General features: G+C 35.9%; 1 protein-coding gene across 1 annotated transcript in view; it reads left to right on the forward strand.

Annotated features, from left to right (window-relative positions):
• Positions 1–13,702, forward strand: part of PPIL4 (peptidylprolyl isomerase like 4) — a 36,245-nt gene that overhangs the window by 9,025 nt on the left and 13,518 nt on the right. Inside the window, exons 5-10 of the mRNA XM_008052239.1 lie at positions 569–711; positions 1,666–1,762; positions 2,469–2,585; positions 7,184–7,308; positions 9,236–9,302; positions 10,660–10,771. Coding sequence (XP_008050430.1) covers positions 569–711; positions 1,666–1,762; positions 2,469–2,585; positions 7,184–7,308; positions 9,236–9,302; positions 10,660–10,771 — 661 coding nt within the window. The remainder of the gene's footprint in view (positions 1–568; positions 712–1,665; positions 1,763–2,468; positions 2,586–7,183; positions 7,309–9,235; positions 9,303–10,659; positions 10,772–13,702) is intronic.

The raw sequence follows: 13,702 nt of genomic DNA on the forward strand, positions 1-13,702 counted from the left end.
TTGTTGTATCTCAGGGAATAGGGAGGCCCAAGGACAGTTGGAACAGCTGGTCAGTAGAGCTGTCAGAAAACACACAACTTTCATAGATTAAGTTCACCATCTTATATAAGTATGGTTCATCGTGCCCCGAACCAATTACAATAGTAACATCAAATGTCACTGATCACAGTGACGTTTGATATCACCATAATGAATATATAATAATGAAAAAGTTCAGAATATTGAGAGATTTATGTAAATCTGACAGAGACATGAAGTAAGCACATATTATTGAAAAAATAACAGTGATAGACTTGATCAACACATAATTGGCACAGAACTTCAAAACAAAACAAAAGCCCCAACATCTGTGAAGTGCAATAAAGTGAAGTGCAATAAAACAAGGTGTGCCTGTATACACTTTGTACTTTTTACTTATTTCTGGTAACAAATGTGTAAGGAATAGTGTAGCAAATAGAGAATCTTCTGTGTATTTTTTTTTTTTTTTTTTTGTCAATCTGTAACTGATTTCAGTTTGACTTGTATACACACACACATATATCTGTATTTATTATGTCTGTCTTTATAGTTTCTTATTACCACGGGAGAAAATCTAGATTACCTGGATGGTGTTCATACTGTGTTTGGTGAGGTGACAGAAGGCATGGACATAATTAAGAAAATTAATGAGACCTTTGTTGACAAGGATTTTGTTCCATATCAAGATATCAGGTATGGTTACAGTTCACTATGTGAATATACTAGAATGTTTTAATACTGTGATGTTTGACATGTAGTGGTATGGACTGGTTTCTGAATAATTCCAAAATGTGAATACAAGGCTATAATAATTCTTATAATAAAAAGGACCCCCTTCAAAATAATTTTTGTTTTTGTTTTTGTTTTTTTGAGTTGGAGTCTCACTCGGTTGCCCAGACTGGAGTGCAGTGGCCGCTCCCGGCCACCGCAGCCTTGACCTGCTGGGCTCCGGCGATCCTTCCACCTCAGCCTTCCAAGTAGCCAGAATTACAGGCATGCGCTACCACTCCTGGCTGATTTTTTTATTTATTGTGGAGATGAGGTCTCGCTGCCCAGGTGGGTCTTGAACCCGCGGGCTCAGGCAATCCACTCACCTCAGCCTCCCAAAGGTGCGGGATTACAGGCTGAGCCACCGAGCCCAGCTCAAAATAATTTTTAAAAGACAGAGAGAGATAGAAAGGGAGAGAGATGGAGTCTCACTGTGTTGCCCAGGATGGAGTATAGTAGCTATTCACAGGTGTAATCACAGTGCACTACAGCCTTGAACTACTGGCTTCAAGTGATCCTTCTGCCTCAGCCTCCTGGATGCCTTATGTATTTTTATACTTGTATTATTTATAATTTCTTATGCTGAGAGCAGTTATTAGGATTGTAATTTAGTTTGTTTTTAATACAAATTATTGAGAAATAGGGCAAAAGTACTAAGATTTGACATATACATTACATCTTAAAGTCATACAGAGTAATAAATATATCAAACAATGAAAAACAGTGGCACTCATTGCCAAAGCATATCTAGATTAGTAATATCCTTGTGTAATATGTTTTCTTGGCATTAGAGATACTTAAGTTGTTATCTATGAAAAGAAGATATGGATTCTGAAATAACTTAAAAATGTATCATTTGGCTTGGATTTATTTTGCAAGGATAAATCATACAGTGATTTTAGATGACCCATTTGATGATCCTCCTGATTTATTAATTCCTGATCGATCACCAGAACCCACAAGGGAACAATTAGATGTAAGTAGAACCCTCTTATGATTAAATTTACATGTATAATGATTTACGTGGATTTAGCTTTTTTTATCTATTTAAAGCTTATTCAGAATAATTATCTTGCTTATCAGTTATACTAGGAAAAGTTTAGAGTTGCTCATTTTTCTAGCTATCTTTGCCCTAGTTTCCTTTCTTCGGTTTCTGTTGCATCAGAACAACCTTAGCTCTGGAAGCTTATAGGAACACCTTGGGAAAATGTTTTTCTTATTACCTAACTCTAGCGTAGCTTCAAGGCCAAATTAAATTTTTGTCTTGTAAGGGAACTTTTGAACTAGGGATACTCTGTAGCCAGACTATCCAGAGATTTCTGTGGAGCAGCACAGACTTATCCCTCAGATATCTTAAGATATGAATTTCTACCTATGAGGATTCCTCAAAACCAAATTTATCTTTATGTTTGAGATTGGTGCTTTATTCTAAGATCATTTATCTTCGTCATTCAGCACTTAGTAGAATAGCAGAAAGTGTTCATTTTGCTTTTATAATAAATCCGAAGCCTAGTCTGGCTAATATTATAGAATTAATTTAAATCAATTTTTAGAGGTTTATAAGTTTGTTCCAGTTGCTATTTTAGCACACTTGCTCTAAGTAAGAATGAAGCATAATATCTTCCAGGTTTCTCACCCTTTTAATTCTTTAAATATGTATATCAGTAACTTCTGCCTTACAGAGTGGTCGAATAGGAGCAGATGAAGAAATTGATGATTTCAAAGGAAGATCAGCTGAAGAAGTAGAAGAAATAAAGGCAGAAAAAGAGGCTAAAACTCAAGCTATTCTTTTAGAGATGGTAAGATAATTATCTCTGTTTAAATAATTCTGCAGTATATTTAATACATACTGATAGTTCATCTGTTTCTGGCTCTTTGATAGTCTTAAAATATTAAAAATTTAGTTGAATTTTTTCTGAATTAAATTTGGTATGACATAATAATACATACAAAAGTAAACATATTTGGCTCCATCAATATAGTGTTAAGTGTCTTTTTAAAAAATGGAAAGTAAGCCAGGTATGGTGGCATGCACCTATAGTCCCAACTACTTGGGAGGCTGGGGTGCAAGGATCCTTTAAGGAGTCCTGAACAACATAGCAAGACCCTGTCTTTTAAAATAAAATGGAAAGTGGGCATCTAACTTATAAATCTTAATTGAATATCATGTTTAATATCTCATTTTTAAAGGGTGTTTATAAGCTGACTTTTATGTGTTAAAGAATACTTCTTCATTGTACCATTCAATTATCGATATTAAATAGTAGATAGTGATCAAAGGGTAAAATTTCCTGGGTGAAAATTGAGCACTTTAAAATATGTTCCTTCTTCATATTACTAATAGTATGAAGTCATTTGGGGAATAATTATTCAGTTCATGATTAATTGATCTTGTAGGCAGTTTTTTTAAATTTCTTATTTTTGTGGAATAGGCATACCTATCATATAGTAGATGATCAACAAATACTTGAATGAATGAATAATAATTTTTTTTTATATAAGAGCATTCAGATTTGTAGTCTGCTTTAAAATTTATATTAGCATCACCAATATGAAAGGCTATAATTCAAGAAAGCTTTACTGCAATGCAAAAAAATTGAAAATACTTTTTTTTTTTTGAGTTGAAGTCTCACCCTGTCACTCAAGCTGGAGTGTAGTTGCATGCTCATGGCCACTGCAGCCGCATCCTACTGAGCTCAGGTGATCCTTCCACCTCAGCCTTCTGAGTAGCTGGAACTAAAGGCGTGAGCCACCACACCTGACTAATTTTTTTGATTTATTGTAGAGACGATGTCTTGCCAAGTTTCCCAGGCTGGTCTTGAACCTCTGGACTCAGGCAGTTTTCTTACTTCAGTCTCCCAAAGTACTGGGATTACAGGTGTGAGCCACCATGCCTGGCTGAAAATACCCATTTTAATGAGCACGCTGTGTATTTGAGAATAGTGGTCTAGAACAACCAACATGAGGACAAATTCGAAGAAAATAACTGGACTTAGAGGAACTAGGCAAAAAGAGTAAGTTACTTATAAGGGAAAGAATATTAAGTAATTATCACTTTTCAATGGCAGTGACTTAGGAAGTTTATACCAGAAGAAAATGTTTTAACATATTTTTAAAACTTTGTTTTCAGATAATTTCAAATTTATGGAAAAAGTAGTACATAGAACTTCTATATACCTTTTATGCAGATTCAGCAATTTTTTTACACTTTACTCTGTCTGCTTTATATTTGCTCTATCTACTTTATTATTCTCTTGATTATACATGCATGTAAACACATACATTGTTTTTTCTGGGCTGTTTCAAAGTAAATTGCCTGTCATTCTCCTTTACTGCTTAATCAGTGTGTATTTCCTAAGAGCAACAGTATTACCCTACATATTTATAGGATAGTTATCAAAATCAGGAAGTTTAAAATGGATAGAAATTATAATTCAAGCTGGGCAAGGAGACACATGCCTGATGTCCCAGCTACTCAGGAGACTGAGGGCAGGGGTAGAGAATCACTTGAGCCTGGGAGTTGAAGGCCAGACTGGGAACATAGTGAGACCTTGTCTCTAAAACAACAACAGTAGCAACAACAACAACAGATTACAGTTTATAGTCCAGTTTTTTCAATAATATCCTTTATAGTTTTTTCTTCTCCCATCTAAAAATCAGCTCATAATTGACAATCTGTTGCATTTAATTGTCATGTCTTTTTAGTCTCTTTAATTTGGAAGAATTCCTTAACCTCTCTGTTTTTCATAACATTTTTGAAGAATACAGGTCGTTTATAGAATATTTTTCAATTTTGGTTTACCTACCTTTGCTTCATGATTGAATTCAGGTTATACACCCACAGCCAAAATAGTACATTAGTGATGTTGTGTCCTTCTCAGATTGCGCTATTTGGAGGTGTACAACATCCATTTACCCCTCATTGGAAGATGATAATTTTAATCACCTGGTCAAGTTAATCTACTGCCTAGTGTCTCCAATACGCAGTCTGGCAAGACACTTTTGAGACTTTTTAATTATTTTGTTCTTTGTTGAATGTCCCCCCTAGATTTCTCAGCCGTTGTTGGTTCTTGCCTGACTCATTCTTGGCTCTGATGAATGAAAAGGGGTAATTCTCCAGCTCCAACACCCTTTCCACAATTATTAGCCTGCCTTCTACTGTAAGGAAGAGTCTTCCATTTCTTATATGCTTATTTATCTATTCATTATCAATGTGGACTCATGGAATTCTTTTTTGCTTATGTTTTTTGGTAAATATACTTTATGTTTTACAGCAATTTTATAGTTATAGAAAATTTTAGCAGAAGGTACAAAGGGTTTCTGTGTACCCCCTCCTCTTTTCCTCAGTATCATCTATTATTAACCTCTTCCATTAGTGTGATACGTTTGTTACAATGGATGAGCCAATACTGATACCTTGTTAATAGCTAAAATCCATAGTTTACATTAGGGCACACTCTGTGTTGTACATTCTATGGAATTGACAAATGTATGATAGCATGTATCCACCATTACAGGATCATGCAGAATAGTTTTACTGCCCTAAAGTCCCCCCTCCCCCCAGGTCCTGGCAGCCACTGATTTTTTTTTACTGTCTGCATAGTTTGGCCCTTTCTAACATGTCATATAGTTGGAAAATGTCATATACAGTATGTAGCCTTTTCACCTTGACTTCTTTCACTTAGCAAATGCATTTAAGATTCAACCATGTCTTTTAGTGGTTTGAATCAATATAACACAGTTTGTTTATCCATTTACCTATTAACAGATATTTTGGTTGCTTCCAAGTTTTGGCATTTATGAATAAAGCTGCTATAAATATTTGTGTGCAGGTTTCTGTGTAGGCATGTTTTGACTGCATTTGGGTAATGGAGAGTTATTGCAGGATTTTATGGTTTACTTTGTAAGAAACTGCAAAACTGTCTTCCAAAGTGACTGTACAGTTTGCATTTCTACCAGTAGCCAATGAGAGTTCCTGTTGCTGCACATTCTTGCCAGTATTTGGTGATGTTATTGCTTTGGAGTTTAGCCATTCTAGCAGGTGATCCTGTGTCCTTTTGATTCTCACTGTTAACATGTTTCATCTTCTGGTTTTTTAAAATTTAATATTATTTAATTAATTAATTTTTTGAGTTGGAGTCTCACTCTGTTGCCCAGGCTGGAGTACAGTGGCATGCTCATAGGTATCGCAACCTCGACCTGCCAGGTTCAGGTGGTCCTTCCGCCTCAGCCTTCCAAGTAGCTGGAACTACAGGCACGTGTCACCATGCCCAACTAATTTTTTTATTTATTGTAGAGACAAGGTCTCGCCAGAAGCTGTTCCTTATTGAGCAATAATGTGGAAAGAATTGGGTATTACAAATCATAGAAGGCTAACTTCAGTATGATAATATTTTTCAAAGTTCAAAAACAGGCAGTTCCTTAGGGATGCATGAATTTGTAGTGAAACTATAGGTCTACAAGGGAATGTCCAAAAAAGAAAACCAAAAGGCAGGGTATTTATCATCTCTGATGAGAGACAAGGATGATAGAATCAGGGGACATTTTGGTTCTTAAGCTAGCTGGTAGCACCATAGGTGGTTTTTATATTCATGCTTTATAACTTAGATATGATTTATATAAATTCTTCTCCTTTTATTTATATTATTATTATTATTTTGAGTTGGAGCCTCACTCTGTCACCAGGCTAGAGTACAATGGCCTGATTATGGCTCACTGCAGCCTTGACCTCCTAGACTCAGGAGTTCCTTCTACTTCAGCCTCCCAAATAGCTGGGATTACAGGTGTATGCCACCAAGACTGGCATATTTTTAAATTTTTTTATAGAGATGAAGTCTTGTTATGTTGCCTAGGCTGGTGTCGAACTCCTGGGCTCAATTAATCCTCCTGCCTCGGCCTCCTGAAGTGCTGAGATTATAGATGTGAGCTACCTTGCCTAACCTTTTAAGAAATGTATCAGATACTTGGAAAAAAAAAAGTAAGAATAACATTGGGGCTTTGAAACCAGGTAGCCAGATTAGGGTTCAAATCCCAACTTTTTTGCTTACTGCTGTGTGGGTTTGGACAATGTGTTTAACCTTTTTGAATTTCACTTTACTTGTCTTAAAAGTGGAAATTGGAGGATTATTTTAAGAATTAGCAGTAATGCATTTGAAGCCCTAAGCACAGTGTTCACACAAAGTGTGAGTCAGATAAATATTAGCTATTCATATTGTTAATACCAGGAGCAGTGTAGTTACAAATTTTAAAATCTTACTTAGATTTCTTTTTTTTTTAGCCTGCAGTTTATAATGTAAATTTAGATGTTTTAGAGAAATCAGTATTGTGGGTTTGATTAGGATATTTAGAATGGAAACTAAAAGAAATTGATGTATGTTCTTGTTTGTTTGTAATTTAGGTGGGAGACCTACCTGATGCAGATATTAAACCTCCAGAAAATGTGTTGTTTGTGTGTAAATTGAACCCAGTGACCACAGATGAAGATCTGGAAATAATATTCTCAAGATTTGGGCCAATAAGAAGGTAATCCCCAGAATTAGTGAGAGAGAAATTTAGAAAAACTAGATATTAGTTGGTGGTTTTCTAATGACTTATTTTTGGTGAGTCTGTGAACTCTGGGTGAATCCAATTTTGGTGAGTCTTTGTACATAGAGAAGAAAAGTGTTTTTTTATACATCCACACACACATACATAGATAAATAATTGAATGATACTCCCACTACCAACACAAACATTTTTATTCTAAAACAGGAATCGAATGGAACACTTCAAGTCTGTTTTTGTAATATTCTTAGCAGCCTTCTTTAATATTTAAATAATCTCATTTAATCAACTCCTCGTAGAATTATCAGAAATCTATGTCAAAATTTATTAGAATCTGAATTTTCCAAGTTTTTTTTGGTTAATTTTCCCTGCATTATTAGCACAAAAGTTTATGAAGTTAGTATTTCTGTGAGAAAGAGGACTATTTTGTAATCGATTAAAAAGTATTATGAGCCGGGCTTGGTGGCTCAGCCTGTAATCCCGCGCCTTTGGGAGGCTGAGGTGAGTGGATTGCCTGAGCCCGCGGGTTCGAGACCCGCATGGGCAGCGAGACTTCATCTCTACAATAAATCAAAAAATCAGCCGGGCGTGGTAGCGCATGCCTGTAATTCTGACTACTCGGAAGGCTGAGGCGGAAGGATCACTGGAGCCCAGCAGGCAAGGCTGCGGTGGCCGGGAGTGGCCACTGCACTCCAGTCTGGGCAACTGAGTGAGACTCCAACTCAAAAAAAAAAAAAAGTATTATATTTAGAATCCTTTCCCTTTTGTTTATTTGTTTATTTATTTATTTATTTATTATTGAGTTGCATCTCTCTGTCACCCAAGCTGGAAAGTACTGGCATGACCATGGCTCACTAGAGCCTCAGCCTCCTGGGTTCAGGCAGTCCTTCCTCCTTAGCCTCCCAGATGCATGCCCCCGCACCCAGCTAATTTTTTTTTTTTTTGTAGAGATAAAGTCTTGCTGTGTTGCCTAGTATAGTCTCAAACTCCTGGGCTCAAGCATTCCTTCCACCTCAGCCTCCCAAGTGCTGGGATTACAGGCGTGTACTACTGTGTCTGGTCTCATTTCATGTTTATAAAATGAATCCCACGCCTTTGGGAGGCTGAGGTGAATGGATTGCCTGAGCCTGCGGGTTCGAGACCCACCTGGGCAGCGAGATCTCATCTCTACAAAAATCAAAAACTCAGCTGGTCGTGGTAGCGCATGCCTGTAATTCCGGCTACTTGGAAAGCTGAGGCGGAAGGATCGCTGGAGCCCAGCAGGTCGAGGCTGCGGTGGCAGGATGTGGCCACTGCACTCCAATCTGAGTGACAGAGTGAGACTCCAACTCAAAAAAAAAAAAGATATATGAGGAAGAGGGCAAGCCAGGTGCTTTCAGCTCCAGCTTATATGCACTTTCACGTATGGTAGATGAGTTCTGTGTAATAGCTATACTCACAGCATTAAACTTGAGCTTGGATTATATTAAAATTCAAAAATTTCAAAGCATAAATTTACTAAACATTTATATATGTATATATGTATATAAATGTGCATGCATTATTCTACAGTAACAGTAGATATTCTATAATTCACCTATATTTGGACTAGAAATGCACTTTGACATAAAAAAAAATGCGTAGCAGTAGTTTACTTTTGCCAAAGGACAATTAAATATTTTTATGCATCCTTCAGTGTTTGGGAATTTAGGACTGTAGGCTTACATAGGACATTTAGAGCACAATTTAAATAATTTAGTTACTGGACTGGTGAACTATTTTTAAAAATTATTATTGAAAAAATTAGGAAAAATACTCTGAGTTTAACTTTGCCTTGTAATAACTAGGCAAATTTTGTTCTAAAGTTTTGCAGAGTGAGACTTTGAAGAGCTTATTTTTAGAGTCACTTTTTAAAATTTTGTTTCAGTTGTGAGGTTATCCGGGACTGGAAAACTGGAGAGTCCCTCTGTTATGCTTTTATTGAATTTGAAAAGGTATGTCATGTATGTTTGGTATTTATTTTGTTTTTATGTGGTATTATGATGTGAAAGTTATAGAACTTTTTCTGGTTTCTAGGATTACCTTTTCTTTAGGCACCCAAGAAAATTAACTTTATTGTATTCAAATAGGGGATACATTTAACATCTGTTGATATTAATATATGTACCTTTACTTTAGGTTCAGGTGCAGTCTGCCTGCATGTATCTTTAGAACTTTTCAAGTTTTAGGTAACATTCTTCACAGATTCTTAATGATTTTTCAGTGTTATTTAGGTGGAAATATAATTGAGAACTGGACTGGGTATTAAGATCTAGATATTAATCCATGTTTTATCACTAGCCAGCTATTGTATGATATTTGACAGTTTACTTAACTCTTCTTTCTAAGCCCTACCTTCCTTATAAATAAAATTTAGATATGAATTAGATACTCCCTTGTAGGTCTATAATAATGATGATAGCTTATGTTACTCAAGTAGTTTAAACCAGGCATTATGTTACTTTTCCTGCATTTAATCTTCACAAATCTATAGGATAGGTTCTATTCTCCTTTTCCCAATAAGTAAACTGAGACACATAGTAATGTGATTTGTTCAAAATCATACACCTAGTGAATGTCATAACTGGAATTTGAACTTAAACATGTCTGACTCTTTTCCCATTGAGCTTAGCCACAATGCTTTGCTATGCTATTTCTTTTTTTTCCCTTTTTTTTTTGAGTTGGGGTCTCACTCTGTCACCCAGGCTAGAGTGCAATGGCACACTCACGGCCACCGTGGCCTCAACCTACTAGGCTCAGGCAATCCTTCCACCTAAGCCTTCCAAGTAACTGGAACTACAGGCACACACCACCACGCCTGGCCAATTTTTTAATTTATTGTGGAGATGAGGTCTTGCCAAGTTGCCCGGGCTGGTCTCAAACCCATGGGCTCAGGCAATCCTCTCACCTCAGCCTCCCAAAGTGCTGGAATTAAAGGCATGAGCCACCATGCCCAGCCTTGCTATGCTATTTCTTTATGCAGCTTTGTGCTGAGTGTATCCAATAATGGCACATTCTAAGTTATAGTTATCCCAAAGCATTTATTGAACAAATATGTTTCAGGCACTGTGATAGCCCTCTAAAGATATACCTCTCTAAACTTAGAAAATGGAGATAATAGTAGATAGTATTTCATGGGCTTGTCACCAGAGTTAATTGAGATAATAGATATAAAGCATTTAACAGCATCTGATGAGTAATTAATATTCAAGTATTAATTTCAGTAACAACAAGTGTTCTGTATTTTCAGTATTCTAGCTACAGAAATATTTTCCATAAAGATTTATGCTTGAGTTTTTTAATTATTATCAGGAAGAAGATTGTGAGAAAGCATTCTTTAAAATGGACAATGTACTTATAGATGACAGAAGAATACATGTAGATTTTAGCCAGTCTGTTGCAAAGGTTAAATGGAAAGGAAAAGGTATGTTGGTTTGTCTTCCTTTGTTTCTTTTTTGCTTTGCATGCTTATATGTATAACCTTTGACTTAGTGCTTTTAATTAGGAGAAATGTTAATGTAACTCCTGCCATTTATGATTTTACAAAGCTGCTATCTAGAGTCCAACATAGAGAGTATGTGCACCTATGTGTGTACTTTAACTGATGAAAACTGTTTGTATTATACATTACTTAAGATTATCCACTGCAGACATGATTTGTTTCCAAAGTAACTATTATGATTTGATGGTGGTTTGATTTTTTAATGCAGCTTTAAGTTTGTCTCAGTTGTCATATGATGCAAAGTGGATTTTCAGTAATCCATGAAAAGATAGCTGATTAAAGTCTCTTCCATTCCTGCTCCTCATACCCACTTTCTCTTCCCAGAAGTATCTGCTATGACCTGTCAGTACTAACTTTCCCCTACATTTTTTGAATACATATGCATAATACATACATACACACACACACACACACACATATATATATTTCTCTTTTTAAAAAGTAAAATACAAAGGATGCGTACTATACATACTGTACCTTAACGTTTTCCATTTAACAGTGTATCTAAGAGATCAGTTTGTATCAGCATATAAAATGCCAGTTCATTCTTTTCAGTGGCAGCTCAGTGTCCTATTGAATATATATATCATAATTTATTAAACCAGACCGATTAATGGACATTCAGGTGACCATTATGGTATTATGTACTATCCCTGTATATATGACATTTCCCACATATGCTTACATATATGTCAAATAAATTCCTGGTAGCATGCCAAACTTAAAGTTGGAACTATTATATACTGAAATAATATGAGTTTTTGACTTCTGATGAAGTGTCTTTAAAAATTTCACTTTGTAGTTATTCACATGAAAAGCTAAATTTTACTAGGAATTTTAGGATTCCTTTCTTTTCTTTATGTTGTTTTTACTTCCCATGATTTTAATTACCTCTTTTTTGTTTGTGTTTAATAAGAAAGAAAGAGGGAGTACTTTGTAGTAAAGTGCTGAATTATTTGGTAGATTATGCTGCCTTATGAGAGTTAAGAGAAGGGAGAAATTATTAATGACTGGAGAAGGCAAAGCATACCCAGGAGAAGCCATGATCCCTGTGGTAGGAGAGAGTGGCTTAGGTTGGAGTCCTGTGTACTAATAGTTTCTTCCAGGAAGCCTTCCCACTGTTAGAACACATGGCAATTTTTTGACAGTGGTGTCTGTTTTGAGTGGTACGTGAAAGGTAAGTTAAAGTACTTAGATATGTTTTCACTTGTGATAGCTTCATGAACAAAAGATTGAAATGCAGTAAGTCCCCTATTTACAAATGAGTTCCTTTCCAGGAGGACGTTTGTAAATACAATTTGTTCGTAAGTCCAACAAAGTTAGCCTAGGTACTCAACTAACACAATCAGCTGTGTAGCACCAGCTACATCACCACTGCTTTTACACTTGCTTCTGTACATTTTGGGCTTGACATAATGATACTGTAGCAGTACTCTTTACCGTACTATATAGTAAAGTACACAAAAGCGCAACCACTTATAGAGGATGCATGCGTGTGACAATGTACACCAGATATGTGAACTAACTTATGTGATTGGACATGGGAACACACATTCGAATCTTTAAAAGTTTGCAAATTGAAGGTTCATATGTAGAGGACTCATTATAGGTATATTCGGGAATGAGTGATGAGCTGCTGGCCAGTGCAATGTTGTTCTGGTCTAGTAATACTGTCAAGTGGCTCGTATGTGGAGCTTTTTTTCCAAAGAGCTAATTTAGTTGTATTGTTTGGGAAATGTATGAAACAAATATAATTTTTTATTATAGATAAAGATTTGAGGCATAATCTGACATAATTTACACAGTCACATATACTGATAATTTAGACAGACCCTAAATCTGATTTGGTTTTTTTTTCCCTCTGTCATTTCTTCTTTCCAACCCATCTACCTATTGAAGAAATGATACTAGTTTCCTAAGTTGTTTCAATAAAGTTTATTTAGAAGATAATTTTTAAGTGAATTTCTTCATTTTTTCTAAAATAAAGTGTTATGTAGGGGAGAGATACTTTGGTTTTATATGTTATCATAAACATACAGTTTGTTGTTAATTTCAGTTAATTTTGAGGTAATTATATATATGTTTTTGGTTCACATTTTAAACATTAAATGCACATTATGTACCATTCAGAGTACTAAGTATGTTCTCTTATGTCTGATGATTCCAGCAGCTCTGTGAAATGTTATTATTTTCAGTTTCAAAAATGAGGAGAATGAATTGCAGAAAAGTGAAGTGTTTTGCCTAGGACCTCCCACTTGAGTCAAGATTTGAATCCAGAACTTTCCCTTTAATCCGTTGCCCTTTCTATTTCACCATAACTGCCTCATCCATAATGAGGCTCCTAATGGCAAACAGGTGGCACATAATTTTTCAATGATAAAGTGATGGCTGTTTGTTACTGCTAACTTTTTTTTTTTTTTAAATTCTTGCAGTATTGTGTTTCACATTTATATGAAACATTCTCCTGGCCATTTTTATTTCCAGAGTCTCTGGAACTGTCAAGTAGATGCGCCTTGTCTTTGATGCTTACCCAGTGTTTTCATTCCTAGTTTTCCTTTTAAACCCCAACAATCACGGTATATATAAGATCACAATCAAACCCTCTCTCTGTGTACCTTCAGTTTGCTTTACTTGTACGTTTAATCTAGGACCCTTCTGTAGGAAGCCTTCCCACAAGAACCATTTCCTAGTGATAGTTGAGGGGATAGGAAAGGCAAGTCAGTCAGCAGGGGTGGGCCATGGGTAGAAACTGAATCCTTATCTTGTAGGACACTAGGCTGAAGAGTGGAGAGGCTATGAATGCACCTCCTTTCTGGCTCTGCCACTCTAGGCTAGTCAAGATGTATTCTCCTG

This window comes from Carlito syrichta, unplaced genomic scaffold (genome assembly GCF_000164805.1).
Source record: "Carlito syrichta isolate Samal-C Ts95f unplaced genomic scaffold, Tarsius_syrichta-2.0.1 Scaffold268496, whole genome shotgun sequence".
NCBI classification, from domain to species: domain Eukaryota; kingdom Metazoa; phylum Chordata; class Mammalia; order Primates; family Tarsiidae; genus Carlito; species Carlito syrichta.